Below are 26,404 nucleotides of genomic sequence, written 5' to 3'. Positions count from 1 at the left end.
ACTATCAGTTAATGTAGAATTACAAATTTTACTTTCGAATAATAAAGATTGAAACTTGAAATAAGACTTTTTTGTATTCACCCAGTTGCAAAGTAAATTATAAATTTCTACATTTATGTGCATTTTAAGTAGTTTTAATGTGATGATTATGTGTGGTCTTTGTGAAATGGAATAAGGAATTTCGCTTTTTGATACAAGTGTGAAATCATCAGATGTGAAATCATCAAACATGACAAAATAATAAAAGAAAAGGAGACATATTAAGTACAATTTTTTATATTTAATATTTTTCACACAATGTATACACTATTTACAAGTGAACTTCATGATCGTTTATGAGATATTACTCAAAAACATCTTGCAATGTAATTTATAACTGATATTGCGCGCTTCTCAATATGTAAAATGTACTGCAGCTCTCTTTACACGTATTTATACTTTCAAAAAGATGACTATTTTTTACAGTCTGATCAAATACATATTAAATGTCAACTTCCATTCCTTATTTTGAATCCATATCCAAGAAAGTTTTATTGTTGTCTGAAATTACTATTTCGGATTAAAATAATTATATGTTTTCAGTACATTTTCGGTGATTCCGGCGATTATTTACCCATTTTTAACAATGACACATGCATTTTACCCGTAAATACATTTGGAGTGTTCAACTTACATAGTACATACCAGTACATAGTCAAAACCCAAAGGCTGAAGAGTTTTAAAAAAATTAGCTCTCGAATTCCCCCATTCTGGAAAAAAGGACAGTTTTTTCTTTCATGGTTTACAAACTTCAATTTTTCTCTCAGTGATAAAATTTCTTAATTTAATTCTGTACCTTTCTTATAGCTACTAATCACACATATTTCAAGTCTTAAAACGTAAAGATCTTTGAATGGCAATTATACTCAAAATTATTTTGTAAAATTATTTGGAACATATTTTGCCACTCACCAATGAGATTAGTTTTATCATAAAATCTTTCATTCGAATACTTTAAGAATTAAATGGACTGAAATTTTGGATTATATGAAATCTCAAAACTATTTATAACGAAACTGCAATATTTTTATAGAAAATTTTTAACTTAATTACCTTTCACTGTTCTGCATAACAATTTATGATGTAATTTCAAAAAATATCATGCAGTATGCATTCTTGCTTTCCTTAGGATATTTTAATAGAATTGCATATTAAAGATTCAAGATTTTAAAAAAAAATTGAAACTGTTCTTCAAAACTGAATACTTTTGTCTTGTTATTAAAATTTAAGGAAGTCAACATGATTCATTCCAGTGAAATAAGACTTAATTATTATTACTTTTTCCTTAAACAGAAAGAAATCGGAAAAGTAAATTCCAAGATGAAGTTACGTTAACCTAAACAAGTTTTTGAAAATTAATTTTATAGACATTTATTTTTTCATGTAAAATTTTAATTATAAATATAAGTCTAACATATACGCTTCTTTTGCAATAGACCGTAGTTTAGATTGATAGAAATTAATTACACAACCTTAAAATATGTAAGATTATGTAAATCCTGTATAACAGCATACAACAGAAATATATTTTTATGAAATTAAAACTTCCGTTTTAATTTCAAGTTCCCAAGTTTCATAGAATTATCTGGAATTCAATTTATCTTTCAAAATATATGTAAAAGAAAAGGATAAATATACATATGATGACTAGCGTATAATATACGTATGACTTCTTGATGACCAACTGAATAAATGCGTTCTTTTAGAATTAATGTAATAAAACAAAGAGAATAATATGATGACTAAAACATTTTTGCTTTTTTTTGTCTTCTTTTGCAACCGTAATATTTAATTTAGTTTATTGCTTTCTTCTGGCATTTCATTTCTAAATAACTAGTAGATATACATTTTACATCATTACATTTAAGTTTTTCTAAGTCGAGGTTGTGATACAAGCTCGTTAGAAGGCGTTTTAATAACTTCGAGAATTACTCATATGATACCGCTGTCAGATGAATGTTAGGAAATCATTTTACAAATATTACAGACATTCTAATACAAAACATTTTTGTGAATGAGGATCATAGTAGCATAGTTTCTGATGTTCTTCTGAATAATCCAGAATGACACGTAATTCTCATGAAAATACTAAATCATTTTGGCAGCTTTTTCGATGAGTAACAACTTGCTGCTTTAATTTCACATACTAGAAAACTTTTGTTAATGCTGGAGTCTGTACTCAGACATCAAAAGCCCCCGACAGATGAACTGAATTGCTAGATTGTTTTTTCCCATGTGATTCACCCCATATATTTATCGCGATCAATGCTAGCCGATATACGGCCTATAAATTGTGTCTTTAGGTGAAGGGCAAGGTCCATGAGAACTAGTGTCGCTGCATTCGCCATTGATGTCGATTTGCGCGTGGCAGATTCCTACGGGTAGGTGATCGGAATTCAAAATTCGGTCCGAAGAATCGCAAAATGGCGATGAAGGAACATCGTGCTCTTCTTCTTCGTCGGAAGTGGTCCTCTTTGTGTGTTCCATAACAACAACGCCATCTGGGGGACGGCTAGATGAATTCTTGTTTGTTGTATCAGAATCTGTCCGAGATTTAGATTCTTGCTGTGCTTTTTTGCTTCTTTTCCACTTCATTCTCCTGTTTTGGAACCATATTTTCACCTGCAATATTAAAAACTCATTAATCGCAATTTGGAATGGTTTTCAGAATTCAGATGCATTTTTTTTCATATTTTAAATTAATTATATTTAATAATACTATCCGCCTTTCAAGAATAGATGAATATTTGCTCTGTAATATTCTAAAATTTACCTGTTTGCATAAAACAAGAGAATCATCGTCATCGTCTATGATACACTTTTAATGAAGTTTTATAACAAAAAATCTGCAAAAGAATTATTAAGGAAACACAGAAAATTCATTGTCATAAAATAATAATGTTTTAAGAATGTTCCTCAATGAAAAGTAACAAAAGAAAAATTTTAATATAATAGAAACTGAGCTGAAATATATATCCATCTCCACGTATTATTTTACATACTACTCAAGCTTTTCCACCTTAAAAAGCAGATTCATCTTTCTAACTCCTTTCTCCATCTTTCCTGAACTTGGCTTTTATATTAATTTTTCTCAAAAAGAGTTTTCCCAGTAATCACTAAACAAGTATTCCATTTCAGATATTAAATCTTCTTCGTGGCTAGATATCCTTTTATAAGTTCGTTGCTGAATTTCTACAAGGATATAGTAACAGTAAACTGTAGCTCTAGGTTGCAATGTTCATCTCTTTTATCTATTAACTAAGTGTGGAGGAACCTAGTGAACTACTACTAAGTGAAAAATCGCTTAAGTCCAGAAACAGAAACGAGAACTGAAGAAGGTTAATTACCCTTTATTGCTCAAACTAAAGGTGTACAGACGGTCCCTTTCTCAGGACATACAACAAAGAGCCTCCACTTGGGCTTAAACTCAAAAATATAAGAAATAAGAACTTAAATAATGACTAACTAAAGAGATTTAGCCGAAACTAACACAATTCTAACTAGCTGGCCCCTAATATTAAATTAGGTAGCGAAGCTATCGAGGGCATACGGCGGAGCGTAGTAACAACTTAGAGACATAGCCGAAAAGGCAAGCGTGCGCTATTCAGAAATTCTGATACTCTTGAAGACAGTTCAACTCTCGAAGACAGTTGAACTTCGACTTAAATGCTACTCCTTCTCATTTGCATTTAACACGATTCTAAAAACTCATTCTGATAAGGAATTGTAAGCTGAAATTAGAAGAGACAGAAAAGGTGCATAAACTTAAAAATAACTGTTATAAACTTAGAATAAACGTTACAGGGTAACAAAAACATTCGATATTCTGAATCAATATAAATTTTAGAATAATACAGAAAAAGTAGGAGAGGATGCTAGAAATAAGAAAGATCGTTTAATATGTGCAAGGAAAGCAGTAAGAGATTACCTTTTATCATTAAGAATGTGATTATTTTTTAAAAATAGGAACCGTGAAAAATAGAAACTACATGAACACACGAAAAATTTTCAACATTTATAAATTTTAGTTTTTCATCTAATTTTGCTTGATTCCACCCCTTCATTAAGAATAAGGATCTGAATACAAAGAATTATCTGGTGGATGGTCCCTCTTTTCCGAAGATGGCGTCGATTGGAAAAGAAGAAGAGAAAGGAAAGATGGCGCATAATTAAATGAAGCGGCGCCGTTGGCTCGCTAATTATCATTGCCGAGGCCTTTGTCTGTGCGAAGAAGTGCCTCTGGAGTCTCTGACAATCAATCTCTCTAATTTACTTGTAGTTAGCCTAATCAGAAGTCAGCGAAAGCCGCCGCAATTTTATTCGCCCAAAACGTCCAATTTATTACAATTCCCCTCGTCCGAGAGTTGTTATTGCCTCACCCTGTGGATGATTGCGAAGCTCCTGACTTGCAGCTCTTTTTCTTGGAGAGAGAGGTTGGGGAGAGGGATGTCCTCTCGGGGGAGGAATCGGCCGATTGGAAGAATCGTTTCGGAGACATTGAGACGGTGACCATGGAAAATAGAAAGAAAGCCCTTCCCCTTAATGTAGCTAACTCTTCTCCTTTTTGCGGTATCGTTGGAAATGTTGGAGGAAAAAAAACTTCCACTTTTATCGCCCTTTTTTTCTTGATTTGTTTTTTAAATTACTTTGGGAGCCAAAATTGACGGCGCTTTTTGGGAGCATGGAGAAAATAAATGCGGGATTTTTTGCCATTATCTGCCAACCCCGTTTTTCTCTTTTAGAGACTTGATTTTCGGGTTGAATATTTTGGTTTTGGTTTATTTCTCTCTCTTATTTCCAGCTTTTGTGTTTCTGAACGATTCATGATTCAAGTCATTTTTTTTTCTAAGAATTCGTCAGCGGCTGAACTTGTGTCATTCATTCTCTATACAGGAGACTGAATAAGGGTATTTAAATTTTCAAGTGGTGCACAATTATCTTTGAGATTTTAATCATTAAAAAAGAGGAGTTTTAAAATGCTTGATATTGAACATAAAAGGAATGCTAGTGTTATTAATGTGTTCAGAAATTCAAGGTTTATTTCTGCATAATTTAAATGATTAAATTAAATGGTATGCTACCGTCATATGAAATATTTATGATAATAATGGTATATGTTTAGAAATAGTATGTTATAATTTGTATTTAAATGCTGGTTCGAAGAAATGGGAGTTCAAATTAAATTATGTACTAATAATGCGGCACTTTTAATAAAGAGTTCACATGCTAACTATATTACTTGAGAATAATTAAAGCATAATGCTGTATTTTCACTTGTTCGACTACAAAAATGAGTAGTTTAAATGCATATCATCTATTTAATTTGAAATCTAATTTTGTGCACATGCGTCTCATGTTTTCATCTGTATCTCAGACTTAATTTCATAGAATTTTATTTACTACGTATATTCTTTAAATATAAATACACTGAGTAATATTCTATGAAACTGAGACTAATTAAATAGATTTAATTTCATAGAATATCGTTTAGAATACCGAAATACAAACAATGTAGGAACGAGATTGCTAAGCTGATGTTTTCGATGAGCTTTAAAGGCAAAACCCTAATAAGTTCTAAGCATTATATCTACTGCAGTATAGATGATATAAAGGCTAATAAAATGTTAATTCATTTGATAAAACTATTGGTAACAGAACAACATCGATTAAAATATAGATGTGCTAAGATCCTGGGATTCTGTGAAAACAGGATACTCCTGTTTTTATTGTTTTTCAGTTTTCTCTTCCCATAAGTCTTCCTGAATCAGTAAAATTAACTTAAATTGTTATTCTTATATCATGATGTGCAATAACTTTCTCACGATTTTCTTCCAGTTTGAATAAATTATTTAAATATTGGTATGGTTTCCCTACGATCTACCTGTTTTCCTTTCCTTAAATTTGGCAATCAACATAATATTTGGGAGAGTTCATTTCATAATTGGGAGCCTTGCTTCAACTGAACTGTTGTTAGTTAACAATACTAATGTTAGTTAACAATACTAATGTTGTTAGCTACTATATCTTGTAGTAGCAAAGACTGATTAAAAACGAAGCACAAAACCATCCTTCTTCAGTAAACAGTTTGCACTGGTTATAGGCAGAGAATCAAATGAGAAATTCCCCAACAAATTACAAATAATTAACTCTTTCAAGAGCTTCATATTATTAAGAAAAGTAGGCCAACATAAGTGCCTCCTATTTTCGACTGGCTTTGGTTATTGGTATGGCAACTGATCATGAGTGAGATAGCTCCGACAATTTTCTGAGAAAAAACGCTCTTTGACAACTCTGCAAACCAGATGCAACTCAATATTGACTTTAAGAATATGACTTTGCAAAACGAAAATGTAAATATTCAAAAATGTCAATTTCAGGTAGTTAATTATGAAAATTTCATAAATCAATGTTTTTAATATTGCCCTTTATTTTATTAGTGGTAAAGTACTGGTGAAAGAAGAAGTTTATTCTTGGATTCTCAGATTCCATTTTTACTAAACGAACACTGTTTAAATTTTCTTAGAATGTACTTATTAGAGTTTCTTTTGCCGTAACGAAGCTTCATTCATTTTCTGCTTTTCACAACCAATAAATAAAGAAGGTCAGTAAATAGTAAAACCTATGCATTTGATGACAATGCGAGACAAGTTAGATGTGCCACATTTAGTGAAAGATAATACTTGGACAGTCTTCAACATTTGAACCAGATCAAAAATACTATTAGACATCGTTTTAAAAAATAAACTTCAGATATTTGAAGTCACTGAGAGGGGGAAAGAAGAGAGGTTGGATCATTATCTGAGTAGCAAATTGCCTAAAACTTATTTCATTTTAGATTTCTGATAGTCAAGAGCTTATAAATGATTGTTGCATTCCGTTAGTATTTTCGTGGTGTAAAATTTGTACCTTCAACTAGCGATGGGAAGATCTTTGCTTCGAACCTAAGCCCCCTCCCCGAAGACATAACTAAATCTTTCCTATTCCCTGCTTCTAAGAGGGTAATATCTCTAACTATATTACGTAAGCTACTTTAGAGTGTGTATTCGAGTGTAACACTAGTTACATCATGAGAGCACTCACGAGGGAAGGCAAAATCTTCTTATAAATTAAATAATAAGAACTGTATGAAAAGTTTAAAATATCGGAAGGTATAATAACTGAGAGTAAAACCAAAAGTGGCCAGACTAAAGTTATTTAGGTAAGATTACAGAGAATGTCTTTCACATATTTTATCTTTTGTTAAGGACTAGGGTTACAATATTTGCAATACAAATTATACAAAATGAACTATGAGTGTTGAATAGCATTTAAAAAATTGCTCTGTAAACTAAATTATCATTCTGATTATCATTCTGTAGTATAAACGGTGCTACAGGGTTTTATTTGTATTACTTTAATTAATACAAAATTTAATTTTATTGTAAAAACAGTATATGCACTGCAATACTAGACAGATTATCATTCTGTCGTATAATCGGTGAATTGATAATAAATTATTTTTAACTGTTGAATGAAGTATCTTTCTGAATTAAAATGACATAATATTTAAATTCTTTAAATATTATGTTTTAAATTCTTTTTCTTGTTAGAAAGGTATATTTGCTGCTGAGAAAAACAAATGTCACTTTTATTCCAGTTCGAGTTAACTGTGGTTATGTAAATAAAACTGAGTAAAATTTGATACTTTCGTACAAGATTCCATCATAATTTTACAAATTTACCTTTCAAGTAATTTATTTTTTCATTTGGTGCACAAAAAAATAAATTTCATTCTTACGTTTGCTTTAAAAATATTTATTATATAAAAATGCCGTATTCTCCGACTTTAAATTCACTTTAAATTCAAAAAATAAGTTCGAAATTTACAGATGCGCATTATATGTCGAATATAAAAAGGAAAGATTTAAAAATAAGGAAAAGATGAGCTGAGCACACAGAAATTGGATTTCTACATATATCTAACTTCTGTTTATTAAAAGAAGTGATATACCTTACGAACTTAAAAATTTCCATTATTGCATAAAATGAAAAGTTCGTCATATTCGTCTTCCGCTATATCTTCAGACACATCACAGAATTCTGTTTCATCCTCACTATCACTATTACTCTGATTCATAAATGAATAATCATCTTTGGTTGTATCTAGGCTATAAAACATTTTAAATGACTTCTGAATTATGTCGGGTTTAATTTCATTCCGTCGTTTTATTACCTACTCACGCAATATTTCTAGACTGGCATGAAGCATGAAACCTTCTTTTGTAAATGGTTTTTAACGGTTTGACATGCACATATTCCAATGTCGTCTTAAATTTTCTTTGAATGGTTTATTGATACACAAATCTAAAAGCTGAACTAATGGCGTTAATCCGCTTGGTATACCTACTAAGTTTTATTATATAATTTCAATAATTTCTTCTTATTATCCGTTAGATGGGATCTGAACATGTTCCAAACTAAGCGATTTTATAGACTATTTAAGGCAACAGGACGTTTATGGCAAACATTTCTTATCAACATTTTCACACCGTTTTCGGCCATCCATCCTTTCTTTCCAATATGTGACAGTAAATTTTTTTTGGCCTTCATAGGTCAATAACATACTTCTGGAAATGTTTCAGCTTGTTTTACAAATCTTTCGGAAGCCTTTGCGAAATTTTTGTTTCTTTTCTTGTAGTCACATATTCTACTGTCGTCTTAAATTTTCTTTGAATGATTTATTGATACACGAATATAAAAGCTGAACTAATGGCGTTAATCCACTTGGTATACCTACCATGTTTGTATTATATAATTTCAATAATTTCTTCTTATTAAAAATGTAGAACTAAATTGTTCGGTACCATAAATCGACTACACCAACAAAAGTTGCTTTCAAGTTTATACTTTCACTTGCACTCTTTTTTTCCCACTTTAAGGCAAATACATAAACGCTGTTTCTTATTCCAACTAAACCATTATGTGGTTTTCCAGGAATCAGTCCGCAACGCTTTCTTTTGATATAAACCGTTTCGTTACTACTTTACTAAAAGCATACTTATTCTTTGGCATATTAATTACTGTGATTTTATTTTTCTTCTACTCGTGTATGGAGCTTTCACCAACAATATCCTTGCTGCAGCACGATTTCCATTTTTTTTTTTTTTTTTTCCAAACTGTATAACTTTACGTTTGAAACCTGCAGTGTGTTTGTTTCATTTGACGGGAATCCTGTTTGCTACTGAAGGGGCCATTAGATCAACTAAAGCAATTGCGCTTTACTAGAGCCTTCAACGTTTCCTTCAAAATCACGGCTTTAAATGACCACAGAAAGAGAAAAATAATTCCGCTAATTCATTCGGATTGGAAGTGCATTCTTCACCCAAATTATATCCTTCATTTTTGAAACTCTGGAATAACATTCTTGTGTACAGCCCACCTTCTTTCTTCCAAAGATGTGTCCACCTTCTAAATATGTGTGTGGGTAAAATGCTTGAAAAGTAAAGAATTTTGTATAATTCTTTTCTTCTCAAGCGTTTTCCCCACATACATATTGTTCCCTTTATCGCCTGTCAATTCAGTATACCATTGTTCGAGAGCCTGGGAAAGATCTTCGAATGAATGACTTCAAAAGATAAACGCATCGCACATGCATCTTTCAGGTTTCTTCGTAAAGAAAAGAGTGCGCGATATACGGCAAATATACCTAAAAATAAAAAAGTAGTTTGAAATTATAGGTACCGATGTGCGTTATACACCGGAATTACAGTCATTTAAACAGGTGAAATGTTTATTTGAAAACTCTTTCATCTGTTAAATATTAAATTAAAATGATAGGCTTTTAAAAACTATTGTTTTCAATTTATTTATACTTCATATGCATTTTAATTGTATAGAACGAGACACTATTCTGCTCAAACTTTAGCGACACATAATTAAATGGAACGAGAATATGAAGTAAGAATGCAAAATACTGTGCAAAACCTGTGAAACAGTTTTTCCTGCAGTTATAAAATAAAGGCAGAAAATGCTTTTTATAATAGAATAACTGCTTCAGGTTACTTAAATTTTTTTACTAAAACTCAACAGATTTTTACCTAACGATACGACAGTTTTTAAACAAAAATCACAGCAATGAGTGGGAATTTCCGTAAGATATGAGGTCGATAGCAATGTATTATAAAGAGTAACATTACTCCTGCGTTTAGCATTTACTAAGTTTCCAAAATGGCATTTATTTCAAGATGCAAGCAAGACTTCGTATTACTAAGTTTACTGTCTGAAGAATCAAATAATATAGCAAAAATTATGCTCAAAAACAGTTACTTTTAAACAGGCTAATAAAATAGCTATGGTCGTAATGGTTTCTTCTGGAAGCTGAATTAAAAATCATTATTTAAGTCTTCATCCACCCGCCAAATGAAATTACCAAATACTAGATTTTTTGTTTTTGTTTGCTCTTTTAGAATTATTTTATAGTTAGAGATAGTGACAGTTTTTTCATAAGATTTCTAATATTTCGTCTTCGGCACTCGTATGTCATTTAAATTACTGTAAAATGATTAAGATAGAATTTATAAAAGACTATTGCATTAAAAACATGGTAGAATTACGATCACTTTTGGAATTGTGCTCTTAAAATGCGTTTTAATTTTTCTTTATTTAAAATGAAGCAATTACTATAAGAAATATTGATACAAATCATCTTTTATCTTTCATATTATTTTTAAATCTTGGATTTCCTAAAGCTGTAGCCACTTAGCGGGAGTTACTTGAATTTAAAGTATGTAATGTTCGCGCTCCCAACCTGCACGCAACAATAGTGGTGACTGCTATGAACTGGAAAGTACACAAAGTCTTGAGAAGGGTTTAAATCCCTTTTTATTCAACTTTAGAAATTACAGATGCGTGCTCTTGACGCTCACAAACTACGCCGACCCGGCGGTAAAATAAAAATAAGAAACTAAAAATGAATAATAACAAGTGACTACCTACGAGGCTCTCTAAAACGTAACTAACCTAACCACGTTCTAAGATACCGCTGACAATTCAGCAAACTTCTGAATATTACGTTGAAAGATTTAACTATCTACCGAGGCAAGCACACAGGCCGAAAAGCGTGGTTCTTCAATTTCTACCTAGCCACCTCCACGCTCGTGAAGCAAGAAAGCACACTTTCGAACTCGTTTCCCTTCTATTTAACTCAGATTTCTTCCGCTGACAATTTTGAATACTTTGCGCGTTCTACTAAAATTTACATACTCTGGCATTGGCAATTCCAGGGGAAAGTAAGGCTTGACAGGAAAGATAGTTTAAACTTAAAATAAATGTTAGTTAAAATAAATATAAACCCTACAAGCATTTCACTTGCTTTAAGTATTTTCAATGAATTATGAGTTCTCCTTTTTACTCATTACGTAGTAAATGTAATAAAGTTTGGGTTTTACCAATATATTTACATTTTCTTTATTTTAACTTCAATAAGTGTATTATTATATAAAAATATTATATGTCATTAAAATTAAATCGTTTGCATTTTAATTTTTAGCAATTTTTGATACTTTATTTTGTTAACTCTTAAGTGCGCTTTCGAACGTAAACAAAAGCTAGATAATTTTTAGGTATAGTAGTTTAACTAATTAAAAACACAGTTCTATGTAGGAATAACTGGTATGACACGTGATGACATGCCTTCTATTATTTTCTGCGAAGAGGAAAATCTAGCTGGGATCTCTTTTTCGATCGATTGGTATATTCTACGATGCAAAATGGAGATGCATAAAAAATAAAAGGCATTAAATATGACATTCTAAATATTTGCTTTAATTTAACATTTTAAATATATGAAGGCTTAATTTTAAAGCGAGAGGGAAATGTAGTATTAGAAGAAATATTTATAAACTTTTAAGGCTACCTGGGTTTCAGTGAGCATGAGGTTAGTAGCAACTTCGAACCTTTTGGGCCTGGAAAGGTACTTGTTCATGCGAAATTGGTTCTCCAGTTCCAAAAGTTGCTGGCTGGTAAAAGCGGTCCTAGGGCGACGTGTTTTACCTAATACACTCGGCTGGCCTTGACCTGAAAAAAAAAAAAGAATATCGTAATGGTAAAACTTGGATAATTTCCAAATCCAATTTCAAGGAATCAAAATGTGCAACATAGTTCTGAAATATAAATTTCAAATTTAATTCTTGTTTAGATTTAGTCTAAAATTCAAAACATGATATCTGTAAGTACGTAGTAGACATAATTCGAATTTCTTAATGCTTTTCTCCAAAATATTATATTGAAACTTCACTGAATATATGATCCAGAAAACATTTACTTTTAAATTCGTCCTAAGATATTTCTCTTTAGAATGAATTAATTTGCAAGCTAAAAAAATTAAGAAATAAAGGAGATCTATAAATGCAGGATCTGCTTAAGAAGTCTGAACTCTGAGGCCCTATTCAAAGTAGTTTTTATCAGCCTCTCGTGCTCACATTCTGCGGGAAAGCGATGAGAAGAAAGAGTTTTTAACTAAATTTTCCTTACGATCAATCTCTGCCTTTTTATGGGCTGTTAATTGCACTCCTTTATTACCCTGAATAAATATGCTTCTTTTAAAATGCTTAAGTATATCAAAAGAGAAGAGAAACACGCCAAAGTACAACGTAAAATTAGGCAAAGCAAAATCTTTGTGTTTGGTGCAGATTTTTCCTAAATCAGAAATGTTCTATTCAAAATTCCAAATAGAATAAAAATTCAAAATATTTATAAAGGGCACTAGATTTATGACGTTGTTTTAAAAATAAGAGAAAAATTTGAATTAATTCTAATAACAAAAAATTAATTCTACTAAAAGGAAAGCCATATAATATTCTTAAATTACAAGAACTTGAATAAACAATGAAACTGTTTACTTCTTAACCAACTATGGTTTTAGCTAACAGATTGCTCTGTTAAACAGAATCGACTGCGATAATCCATAACAGGTACAAAAATGTTGCTTCTTGTCAAAATATGAATTTTACTTGCACGATGATACAGTTACACTTAATGACACAAGTGAGTTCGTTTTTGCTCTTTCATCCATGGAAAAATTCATGTTTGAAAACTGTTCTCTTCATTTAAGAAAAAAACTAATTTAAACAGAGCATTTATAATAAAAGGCTTTTTTTCCCAATTATTTTTTAGAATTGTGAGGTATGCAAAACTCATATCTAAACCATCAGTAGTACTTGAAAATTCAGCAAGAAAATTCTTTTCTGGAATGTTTACAAATAAAAGCTTTATTGGAAAAGAATTTATTTTAACATTAAATTCTGGAATACTTAAAATGTTCCGCCTTAAATATAACTTATCTTGTGAAAATTTGCACGTGGTATATTTTTCTCTTGAAGTTACAGTAACACCTTAGGCTTAATCGCAATGTAAATACGGTACAAAATTTAGTTATCGTTTGCAGCCATTTCTTGGTTTCTCTTGTTGCCAAACATACCAGTTAAATATTGAGTTGGAATTCTCTAGAGGTTATAAAGCAATTTGCTTATCGGAAAACCAATATGGCTACCGCTGTTTTCCACTTTTCTGCAGCGAGTAAATAAGTGACGGCTGATGCTATCTCGGACCTGTCAAATGGAGTGACAATTTGAGATTTATGGGGTTCCGTTACTACTCCACAGCAAGTGCTGATATCATTTTCACACCTGCAAAAGACACCTGCGAATTTCAGAAAGAATATCAATTAAGTGGGTATTATGATGCTTAGTAGCCCATTTCTCTTCTTTTGAAGACGATGATTCCGTGTCCGGGATGTATTTGAATCGTTGCTGATAATGCACGAAAAATATTACCTCATGCTATAAAATCGGAATTGTCTTATGTCTTTAAAGAACATCTTTAAATACTTGTCTTACAATTTTTGCTTCATTCCTTGTTATGTTATTTTACACTGCTTCGCATTTCATTCACTAACCTCACAAACTGCGCATTTTTTATCAATTTCTGGGCATAAGATTTTTAATTTCTTTTCTAATTATGTAGCAATACGTAGTGACATATTTGCTAATAAATTTCTAATGAAAAATCTGGTGATAAATTTGCTGAACATTTGAGCAAGTTATGTCCGGGATGTATTTAAATCGTTTATATAATTCACTTTCTTTCAAATAATAGCATAATATAATTCACTTCATATAATTTAACTTTCTTTCAAATTATAGCAATATCCCCCCCCCTTAATACAGTGTTGGTATTGCTCGCTTTAAAATCGTTGAGTTTGTTAATCAAAAATTTGTTAAAGTTTTACAAAATATGAAATCGATAATAAAACAAATTCCAAATTTCAAATTTGGGCTTTCAGATGCCCACATTCGCAGTAGGATTACGTCATGCAAAATTGGATGGCTCTAGGTACCGTTGTTTTATCACAATGCGAGAAACATACATACATTTATGCAGATTCTTCATTATTTAATTTCTTCAAATAAAATGCAGGACTCTAACATTTGATGTCAACAATTTGAAAAGTGAAACGGACATTTATAGTGATTCGACGCAAAATCGCAAAACGAAAACAATAGTCCTTCAGGAACAAAGCCCTTTTGGATAAAAAAACACCAGTGGGACAGTTCTGTATCTCTCGTTCTACTGGACCAACTGACGAAATTCGAATTGCTTTTTTCATGTCTCGAAAGCTCGGCTTAGGATATGTATTAGATTTATATATAGCATTTTTCTAATATAGGCATTTTGACACAAAATCTAAGTTTTTCTGAAATGATATGCAATTTTTTGATTCTATGACTCAAATTATGCCAAACTGACGAGTTTTGTAAGAATCGCACGAGTAGTTTTTAAAAAAGTAGCTATCAAAATTTTAGCTGCACAATGTTAATTGAATTTGATATATATTTATTAATATCTCTTTTTTATTATTAAGCTGACTTGATTCCTTCTACCAGAATTCGAAATTTAGGCTTAATCCAAATACAATTCGCCCATTTTTTATGATTAATTTTTTTAATTCGTAATTTTCAATATTTTTTATAAATTTTTTCGAAAAACATTTTGTATTATAACCTCTAAAATGTTTAACATCTTCTTAAAGTAAATTTATTTCTAGGCACACCTGCAAGAAATTAGTTTTTTATTCAAAATTTTCTAAGATATACATGAACTTACATATTGGAGCGTTTTAAAATTTGGCATATTTTTCTGAGCGATAAAAGTGTCAAATGATAATACGCGCTTTGTTAAAATATTTGAAAGTACGCAAAATATGATTTCTTCCCGCTCATCTACAGTGAAAAAAAAATAAAAAGAAAATAGGTTGCTATAAATTAAGAAGTTCGCCAAGTAAATTATTCTTGGCAAAAACTGAAAAAAATACGCAAAGATAAATGTTTGAATTTCTCCGTAAATTTGGCACTAGATTTTACAAAATTTAATATTAAGGCGTAATTTGAGTCGTAGAATCGAAATATGGAAAAATATTGTCATGCCATTTAAAAAAAGTCCGATTTTGTGCCAAAATACCTATGTTAGAATGATGCTATATATAAATTTAATGTATATCCTAAGTCGCGCTTTCGAGATATGAAACACTTAATTTGAATTTCATCAATTGACCCAGTAGAACGGGAGATGCAAAACTGTCACATTTTTTTGGAGGGGCACAATGTACCATAACTTGAAATATTTCTTACTAATTTCTATAAATACCAGCAATAAAACATTTACATTAGTATTGTAAATTGTATATAATTAAAAATAGCAAAAAAAAAAAAAAAATTCTGAAAGCTTTCAGATTTTACATTATGCCCCAAAGAAGTTTTTTTTTTTTTTTTTTTTTTTTTTTTTTTAACGTTTTGTGTGTTACCTTATTAAATGTCATGTTTTTCGCACTTAAACCATAAAATTCAATTCAACAGCAATATCACAAGATAATTTTAAAGGAGCGCATCTCTAGAATTTTCGATACACAGTCTCGCACGCTGACGGTAAAAATATTTTTTTGTCGTACAGTGTTGCCCTCATTCGCTTTGAAATCGTTGAGTTTCTTAATCAAAAACTTGCAAATGCTTTACTAACTATGAAAGAGATAATAAAGCAAATTCCAAATTTTGAGTTTCAGATTCGGGTGGAGAGGTACGTTATTCAAAATTTGATGGCTCAGGGCTATAATATTTGGTGGCAACAATTTGAAAAGTTAAAGACTGTTTATAGTGAAAAACCACATAATTCCAAAACGAAATTAATAGCCCTTCTGGGCTAACGCCCTTTGGGCTGATAATGTTTATTGTCATTTACACTACTAATGGTTACTAACGGTATCTGATCTACAATATAACTGTTTTCTTATGAATGTAAAAAGGTAGTAATTATATAATTAATTTATGCACTTGGTATATTCATTAGCTTATTGCACCCTTAAAATATTGCTTACCTTTCGTCGCATAAATATTGAGATTAAACCATATTTTCATAACAATTAAATTACTTTTTAGTTAGGATTTAGCTAATAGGTCCATAAGACATTAAGAAAAATTTCATATTTGCAAGTGATTACTTTTTAACTACTATGTGTAGCATTTTAAAGTCAAAAACCTTATTCATGTAATAAAAAATATACTGGAAAGTAAAATTCACCATTATTTGCTTCAAATATTTGACATTTTATGTCATGCAAAGATCTTGGATTTCTTTTGAATTTTTCTTTAAATATTATAGAATTTGAAATATGCATGATTTTATGTATTGCCATTTGCCTTCATAGGAAGTTTGCAAGAAGATGTATAAATAACATTCTGAAGGTTTGTAGGACCTTCATTTGAAGGTATTGTTGGCTTGTATTCAGGCATGAAGTGATAAGGCAAAATGTTGACAGTTATTTTGATTGATGGTTGGTGTCAGGTTATAAGATATTTTTTCCGCCTTCCTAGCGTGCCTTCGTGGTGTAGTGGTTCTGCACGCTGGACTGGTATTCCAGAGGTCCGTGGTTCGATTCCCGGCGAAGGCGGTTGCTCATTTTTCATCTTGCCTGCTTCAAAAAAAAAAAAAAAAAAAAAAAAAAAAAAATACTTAATGTCTCTACAAGGTATGAAGCGATAAAGCTACATATTTATTTCTCCAGTTAATTTGGTTGATGGTTGGTGATTTTATTTGGGTATTTTATTAATACTTTGCAAATGCTTCAGTATTTTAGAGCCGTACAGTTCTTCTAATTTCTAACTAGATGTGTTAATCTGTACACCACAAGAATACCTTAGCGTCCGACCATTTCAATATCAAGGGAGTTTGTACAATTAAAGCTATGGTTCTCAAAGGTTATGCAGCGGCACACAAATTTCCCGAGAAGATTCATAGCTGCAGTGAAAAAGAAGCATAAAAAAAAGCATAAAGCAGTGTAGAAAAAAAACATCTTAATAGAAAATTCAGAAGAAATACAAAATACTGTGTCACGAAAGCAATTAATTTTCAATTAATTTTAATACAACCGGCTACGAGCTGAAAGGTTTTTAGTTTTTGGACGATTCTTGTATCTAATGGGTTTGCATTAGTCACTTACGATACTAGATCGTTCATTGAACAGAAATTAGAACTTAAAATGAATACGTGGACTTCGATTCAAGAACCATGTCATATCCGATTGCGATTTTGAATTGATTATTTGTTGGATTAATAGTTAAATCTAATTATTTGATTTTCAGAAACCACGATTAATTTCTCACTAAGGTATAATTTGAGCAGAGTATAATTTTTAGTTGCTTAAAAAGGATACAAAGCAAGAGAAGTTTATATGACACAAACTAAGAATCTGGCAAAATGCTTCAGAAAACAGTATTTATTGAGCTGATCAAATAACAAATGCATTGTTTTATTTCTCAAAACCAATGGGCGATAAAGTATAGGTGAAAAGAAATGTGCAATTTGAGAAAAAAAATTTTGCCAAAAATTTGTCTCTATTTTGTTCATAATGAGCTTCGTTTGCTTCATTTCATGTTTAAGAGGATTAAATCCTTAAAATTTCGTAATTTATAGAGTTAAAAAGTTAGGTTAAGTTATTTTATTATAGCAAAATACTTGAAGACTTTTTGCATTGCAAGAAAACTTACACGAGTTTTAAAAGAAACTGACATGTTTGAAGACAATTTAAAGAAACTCACATGTGTCTAATTTGGGAGAGTCTCTCTGTTGAATGCGTATTTCCAGCCTGAAAGACGTTTCTTCGCCGACTTCTCAGGCCATTCGAAAATTTAAAAAAGTAGTCCCTACAAAAAATAGCAAAGCACTTAATCGCTGTCATTTAGAAACAGGAGTAATTGCAAGGAAGAACTGCGGGAAATAAGATAACATTTGAGAAAAAAATATTGCAATGCATTATTTTCTAACTTTCGCGTTTGTCTTTTGAGCTGTCCCGAAGGACTCTGACTGATCCAAACATAACAAGGTCCATATAATTCGCACAGTTTGAATTATTTACTATTTTATTTGCTTCTGTGACGATTGGGGCAAGATGGACAACTTGAAATAAATTAAATTATTACGCACATAAATTAATTAAAAAGTTAAATTACTAATTGATAACGATGCTTGTCATTCGACGATTTCTGGTACGAACTACAAATATATTTCTCAAATTGAAACCATTATTTGTTGCAGTTGAATCGCACCTAAGGGGTCAAAGAGCCTCAAGCGGTTCGCGAGCCACAGTTAAGGGGCCTGATATATATTAACACAGTATACTTGCATCACTGACATGAATTTGCAGCCATTATAAACCAGTTATTTCAAAACATTTACATAGACCTAAATTTCAGAATCAATAAACAACTATTACAGTTTCGAACTATTCTAGAAAACAGAGACATAAAGACATAATAATTGCTTCTAAGCCAACAGACGTAGTATATGACATTAAAAATAACTTACGGACAGTTCTACATCTCACGTTCTACTGGGCCGATTGACGAAATTTAAATTGCTTTTTTCATATCTTGAAAGCGCGACGTAGGATATGTATTAGATTTATATATAGCGTTGTTCTAATATAGGTATTTTAACACAAAATCGGATCGGAAATAATGAGCTTCTTTTAGTTGAGCTTTCCACTTTTTCCTATCTCTTTCTGTTCTGAAAACTGATAGTTCAACTGACATATTCTTACTATGAATCTCTTTTTTTTAGAAATCTATATCTTCCATTCCGATATAATTTTTAAGACACTATTGAACTTGCACAAGGGTTAAATAATACCTGCCTCCTCGGCCCCATTAAAAAAGTGCCAAATTTACATGACAACTTCTCAAATTTAAAACTGCAAAATTTTCTTTTCTTCTGCTCTTAATTCTACTATAATTGTTAATGCTCACATTATGCAGAAATTTCTCAAACTTTCTAATAAATCCTAGGCATATAAAAATTTTTGCTACTTTTAGAAATGCACTCAACTTTTAAGTTTTACAAGCTTAACAGAAACTTATTTTTGAATACAATTTTGGCGATAGAGCAATTAATTCATGAAATAGTGCCTGAACAGTTGTAGAGTCATTAGGTTATTTTGAAGCAGGACTATATGAAAAATGAGCGATGCCCTTCCCGGGTCTCGAACCTGGACCTCTCGAATACTCGCCGAGTGTGCTACCGTTACACCAGGAAGGTATGCAGAAAGGAAGGAGAAAATACCTTATACAATATGGATTGATATTTAGACGAAAAATCTTTCTTTTTCGGTATTTTTTAGAAATACAAATCGATTCAAGAATTCATTTCGGGTACTGCGAAAAAAAAAAAAAAAAAAAAAAAAAAACTACTCATTCTGTGCTGACGCTCGAATTCTTGAAAGGTGTGATTATTTTTAAATGTGTCATTTTTGTTGTTTAATGTATTTTAATATAATTATTTATTCTTCATTATTTCATTTTCTTAATTTTTTTCAGCTTTTGATTGATTGTACAAGTACAGGTTACGAGTTGAAAAATTGCCGATATCTGTGCATTCTCGTAGGTATAAATTGGGTATCGCCGAGCTATGGTAACTATTTAGCTTTCGCCCCAATTTTGAGGGAGCCTGTCCTAATCTCTCCCACTCCTCTTTTCTACCACTCTTTTCACCCTATGAAGAGAACTTTCGACTTACCGTGTATTTTGATGCCTTCACATAGACACTACAAAAGTAAAAACATCCATGGATTCGAACCTGGGCCCACAGGTATGGCAGTTAACGTCACTCTGCCGGTTGGGCGGCGGTTGGATGTACAGAAGGATTCTAAATATATAAAAATAGCCAAGCACAAGAGACAAAAATAAGCAGTTTTCATAATAAATGGAATGCGCAAATGTCGCTTTGAGGAAGCAGAGGGCGATGTTGAGATTGGTAGGTGAAAGTTGGTACGGTATCTTTAAACATTTATTTTGCCTTCCGTCTCTAGCAGTATGCCTCTCTATTCGAAAGCGGAGCTCGCCGATATGTATTTTGTTTATGGGGCTGCAGATAAAAAAGCAATTGTTCAATGGATCTGTAGCAAGCGATTCCCGAGTAAACCGTTGCTGAATCACCAAATACTCGAGCTTATTTGTGAAAACAATTCGAGAATTAGCTTCAGAAAGTACCTAGAATCTATTTACAGTCCTCATTATATCGGACGAAGTGCACTTCTTCTTTAACCATCGCAATCAAAAGTGATATTGGATCCGATGAAGATCTAGTGGCCAGATTGTCAGTTGTTCTGGAGATGGCCTTGAAATGCCTGGGAATTTTGCTACCGTACGCCAAGGGTGGCCGCCGCTGTGAATCTTGTAATATTGTTAGCTTTTTACATAATCTGGAATTGTGTTTGTGAATTGTAACAAAGTTGCATGTATAAAATATGTGGTGATATTTTGTATGTATTAATGTAACTAAATCTGCAAACATAGTAAGTGCTACCTATTAACAATGTAAGTAACAGCAATTATTTACATGTAGGTAGGATATGTTTACGCAATTAATATATCAATGTATTTTGATATGTATGTATCTGTAGGTAACACCAATGTATACTAGGGCACTTAGTCACATCGAATAATAGCATAAAGCGTCCTGCATAAAAATCGTGGTGTCTAAAATGCCACGTCACTGCAGTTCAAGTACCACGAAACGTCTTAATATTGACACTAAGCGAGCTGCAGTCACAGTGCATGTAACAGGTCCAGCTGTCGACTACGCTTCAAAGAAAAATGGTTCAATTACGAAACCAGCTATCATACCACACCAAACGGTGACATTAGAAGAATGTAATGGAACTAAGTAGATAATATGAGCAATTTGTACGAAAACGATTTCCGGAGTGCGCACACTTTTGCAAGTGATTTGCTATCTCTAATTTGCGGTTTTCACGGACGGATTTCTTCGTTACACGGATGGCGCATTCGACTTTTATCGCCTTTAAACGGTAGTTTTCTTTAGGTCAATGTTTCTTAACGGTATACAACATGTTAAACCCGTGTAACTAAAAGTTAAGTTAGATTCCGACCCTTGTTTTGAATAACAATATTGCATTCCCTCCCTGGTGGTGAGTTTTTGAACTTCTTATTTTTCGCAGAGAATAAATTCTCATGACTTTCTTTATACGATTACCAAGTTTGATAACATTTGGTCCAGTAGTTTTCCTTTTATGACCATTTCAAAGGGGAACTTTAAGGACCCTGTGTATAAGGTCTGGTGGACTCGTGCATAGGATGACTTTATGTATGATGAGGTAAAACATTTATTCGTATTTTATTAACCCATTTCGCGTCCATCCCTAAGCAAGACAGTGCGTTTACGTACCTTTTTCTGCAAGATGTTTGTAACCACTCGCAATAATCATAATTTTTCAAACTCTTATATCTCGTAATGACTCTTTGATAATCTTAGGCAGAGATCATCATTTCTTTCCTCTATGACTGCACAATATAAAATTTTGGGTCGTGACGCAGATGGAATTCCTCAATGGACTGGCTGAAATTTAATCTCTGATCAAATTTCATTAAACTATTTTTATCAGATTATAAGAAAGAAAGGGCATTAACCTTTATTATCAAATGTTCGTTTTAATAAAGTCGCGTCAAGCGATAAAGAACCTAAAGGATTCAAGCATTTTTTCACATAGCTTTTCTCAAAATACGGAATACTAATGTTAGTGATATCGCTGCAGTTTGACATATTTTTTCTCATGTTGCTCAACGACCGTCTTTCTTTCAGCTGCATACTTAGTCTTCCTGGTCTTAGATCACCTTGCATGTCCTGACACATTCTTCATTAAAAGGGGAGCGCAATATTTTCTCAGTAGCTCAATAGAAGGCTGTAGTACAGTTTATTGCCTTACTGCTATAAACTTCTCGCGGTGCACTATAAAATTCTACTGCTGTTTTGCTGCATAAATTTTCAATTTCGAATTACGGTGTTTGATTTTCTACATCGTTACCCAGATTATAACTTCAAAATTCCGTCCTATAGAGACCTCAGTTGAACACTAGCTTTTTTTCCCACACCTTTAGCTGTAAGTTGCAAATGTATACAACTGGTCCCGTCATAAAAGGTTATCAGGAATTAATGTATAATTTTTATACGGTATGTTGAAGTACACTAAATATGTCTCCAAAATTGATTGGAAAATTTATGGTGGGCCTTCAGATCTGAAACGCAGTTACTCCAAAGCCAGACTTATACAGAAAGATATGCCATAGCGTGTAAAAAATTACGTAAGAGGGAAAAATTGGAAATCTAGAAAAATATTCATTATGCACAAATAACAGAGTTGTTCATTCTTCAACTAATGCCTAACATTAATGACATTTAATTATGCTTTACAATCTTCTTCCTATATAGCCTACACTCTAAAATTTTATGGGATCATTAGTGACAGTTCTTCCGTAACTTTTGAAGTTAAGTGAGGGATTTGAGAATTATGTTAGTAACATCAGCATCTAGTCTACAACAAGAGCATGTACAATATTTTATATTAAATTTCTCACAATATATTGGAAAATACCCATTATTAGTAAAATCTCGATTAATATATCTATCTCAAATGCACCTTCTGTAAGAAATTTTGACAAGAATATTAGTGTTATTACTCCTTTGCATAGCTGATCATCCTGCCTATTCTACTTTCAGTTACACCTAGCTCATAAGCTTCGTTTTATTGTTCTTATTGAAGTTTTCATGATGAAACTGATACTGGGGGGAAGGGATGATTTAATTCTTATTGCATCCCAAAGGTTTCGGTGCTACTACTTTGTGTAATTTCCTTTTACGAGCCTTCCTTTATTGGCATTACGATGATGTATCTCAAATTTTACAAAGAAATAATACAGTTATGTATTATTTTTAATTTGCATTGGAAAAATCTAAAGTCGAATCCTGGATTTCTTCGAATCGGGATCCGAATCTTGAAAGATTTACGAATTTTGCGCATAACATATCTCTAGAGTCTTTCAAATAAAAATCAGAAGGAAATAAAAAAGACACTTTTACTTAATATCAAAAGTTTTTAAATAATTTTAGTGTTAAATCTCTATTTAATGGGTAAAAATATAAGAATGCATTTTTTAAAAATGCAGTTATGTTTATTAAAAAGATGAGGATGAAATTTGGTAAAGGAAATGTATGATTAAACTATTGAATCTTGAGACTCATTTTCAACATATCTTCTCAGCAGATTAGCTCACATTTCAAAATTTAGCGACCAAAGCCTGAACATTAATTCAACAGGAGCGTGGGTCGTGTCAAAGCATTGTTATGCCAAGCAAAAAGTTCTTAGAAACAGCCAGAAGCTGTTTGTTATATACGTTTAGCATTATTGAGACCATGTCACAGTTAGTTTCGGGAAATTTTGAGAAAGCGCAGTGCATCGATTACTTTATCAGGACTGTTATTCCTTCTAATTGCCTTTGGGAACATGTAGTAATCCTGAATGGGAGCAGGGAGCTTACTCAAACTATGCTCGTGTGTGTGCAGGACAAACAACACCACTAAGAAGGGTTAACTGTCCCATTTATTTCTCACAGCGTACAGGCGTTTCCGCACTTCGGGATACAGAAACCAGCACTTATGGTCTAAAGAGTAGAAAATAAGAAATAAACTAACTTAACTAAATAAGAACTAAGCTTAACTAAATAAGAACCAGCACTTATGGTCTAAAGAGTAGAAAATAAGAAATAAACTAACTTAACTAAATAAGAACTAAGCTTAATGCTTTACATAGACTATTAGCGGGAAGATTGGCCTTTTGACACTACGTGTGTAGTGAGCGGAATGCAAAAAACTGCAGTACATCTTCAAATAGCAGCAAGGGCACACTTATTTGTTTGGGGTTTGTTTGGTGCTTTTTACAAGGGTAAAACTGACATAAAACATAAAAGTCAGTTTTAAGTATTTGAGGAAAATGAGAAGTCACTAACTCTCATTTTAAATATTCAACCAAAATTATTCTTTTACCATTGCACGTTACACCATCATCTAATTAATTTTAAAGATAAACAACCTAAATATATGATTTCTTTCAAAGAATCACTAAAAAATAAAGCTTTCTTAATTAAAAAAATTATTTCATATTTTGCCCGCGAGGTGGATGGATTCTTATATTATTTGAGTTTTGCATGTCTAGATTTAAAGTAAAAAAGATGGGTTATAAATGATTAATTAATATAACCTTATGGAATTAGAATTAAATAACAATAAAAACCTGTCCTTCAATTATACGCCTCGAAACCAGATCTTTCCTTCTATCAGCTTGTTTTTACTAAGTGAGATGTATGGATTCTTATTGGATATACACTGCTTAATAAATGCGATTCAAATGAAATATTTTATATTTAGGCCAAGATCTGGTGGAGTATGTCTTTTACGTTTAGCTTCACATTTCTGTCTACACTGGAACGGCATAAAAGAGTAACTATTCAAGAGGTATTTTCTCTCCAACAGCCCGTTAACTCTTATGTGACTGGGCACTCCTGAGCTCCGAAGGAGAAAAACAGAAATTATTGGCCCAAGCACAAGCTGCTGTCAGCAGCTGAATTATTCAGATCCAGCAACTGATTTAGACGGTTTCTAATTAAAGACTTCGAGTAAATTCTTCCCGTAATGGTCTATCAAAGACCAAGCGAATAAGACCACTGAATTCTGCTTCGCTGTTTTTGTTTTTTTTTTCTCCATGAAGCTATCTCTTTCTTCGCAAATAGCCCTTTCGCACCTTGCCTTGATTAAGTCAAACAATCAATCTTACAGTAGTATTTGACTGATTTTTGACAATGACTTAAGATTTAGCCAAAATTTGATCTTGTGCTCTTTTACCAAATTTAATTTTCAAACTTGCTCTGGATTCTTATTACACAGCTAACAAAAGAGAAAATTAATGGTGAATTTGTAACCCTTGTCATTGGTCAGTTTTTCCTCCGCTCTTTGATTTGATTTTGTCCTATTCCATCTGCTTTTGAAATGCTCCGTCACTGAGGTCCTTTCTTTTATCACTTATGCAAAATAGTTGAGAAGCGTTACCTTATGAGTATTACAATAACTGCTTCTCTGTAAAATGTGATTAGAATAGATCCCACTTAGCTATGCTATATCCTGAGTAATATGATACTGAATACTCTGCTAGTTCGATTTTACAGTTTTGGTGCATCAAAATAGGACTGGATTAGATTATTTTCATTGAGGCTAAGCACTTGAGGGGTATCTTACTAAAATATAGGCTATTTTTCTAAAGAGTTTCTGTTTAGAAAACCTGACTCATATTCATATTATGCATCGGAAAACAAAAGCAACCAACCGCTCTTTGGACTGTAAACCGGGATTGAAGTATCAATGTTCATTGGTCTTATCCACTTGGACACTTGTAAGCCTCATGAATGTGGCGACTCAATGTTACGATGATTAACTATACTTTCAGTATGATAGGAGATTTAAGTAGGGCTCCTTCCCAGTTTCCAATCGTTCTACCATAGTCAATTTTGTACAATTAGAGTAACCAGAGAAATTCTTGAGGTACCCTGTCACTACGTTGCTAGGAGTAGTTCTTTTTCTTGTGATGCCTTAGTTCATCAACAACGGGAATGATTTTAAATAAATAATATTTGAGCTTTTCAACTATTTTCTGTGTTGCTTTATTTTGAAACTGTTATGTACTTAACCGCAAACTGCCAAATGTGTGTAACAATGTAGAATGTATGAGGGCTTGCTGCCTACAGCGAAGGAGGCCTCTGTGAAGGATTTTCTAAGAAAAACTGGATCGTTATACTTACACACGGAGAATGAAAATATTCATGTAACCAATCCATTTGTAGGATTTCGAACTCTAATCGAACTATCCAATTTTAGTCATCTGAACGATTTGGCTAGTGGTCGGCCTCCAAATAAATAGTATAATACTTTGAAAGTTAGC

At 32.1% G+C, this 26,404-nt stretch overlaps 1 protein-coding gene and 1 non-coding gene across 2 annotated transcripts in view; one reads left to right on the top strand and one right to left on the bottom strand.

Moving 5' to 3' along the window:
* Nucleotides 1–260: 260 nt before the first annotated feature.
* Nucleotides 261–26,404, bottom strand: part of LOC118196367 (uncharacterized) — a 107,145-nt gene continuing 81,001 nt past the window's right edge. The window contains exons 2-3 of the mRNA XM_035367812.2: nucleotides 11,933–12,093; nucleotides 261–2,661 (exon numbers count right to left, since the gene is read on the bottom strand). Of these exons, the coding sequence (XP_035223703.2) occupies nucleotides 2,308–2,661; nucleotides 11,933–12,093 (515 nt within the window). The 3' untranslated portion in view covers nucleotides 261–2,307. The remainder of the gene's footprint in view (nucleotides 2,662–11,932; nucleotides 12,094–26,404) is intronic.
* Nucleotides 16,944–17,017, top strand: TRNAT-GGU (transfer RNA threonine (anticodon GGU)). The gene has a single exon. It is a non-coding gene; the product is annotated as a tRNA-Thr (tRNA).

Source organism: Stegodyphus dumicola, chromosome 5, assembly GCF_044657685.1.
Source record: "Stegodyphus dumicola isolate Sdum_Otavi_A_Nest chromosome 5, ASM4465768v1".
Classification (NCBI taxonomy): domain Eukaryota; kingdom Metazoa; phylum Arthropoda; class Arachnida; order Araneae; family Eresidae; genus Stegodyphus; species Stegodyphus dumicola.
Note: the sequence above shows the minus strand (reverse complement) of the source record. Positions and strands in the feature narration are given on the sequence as shown.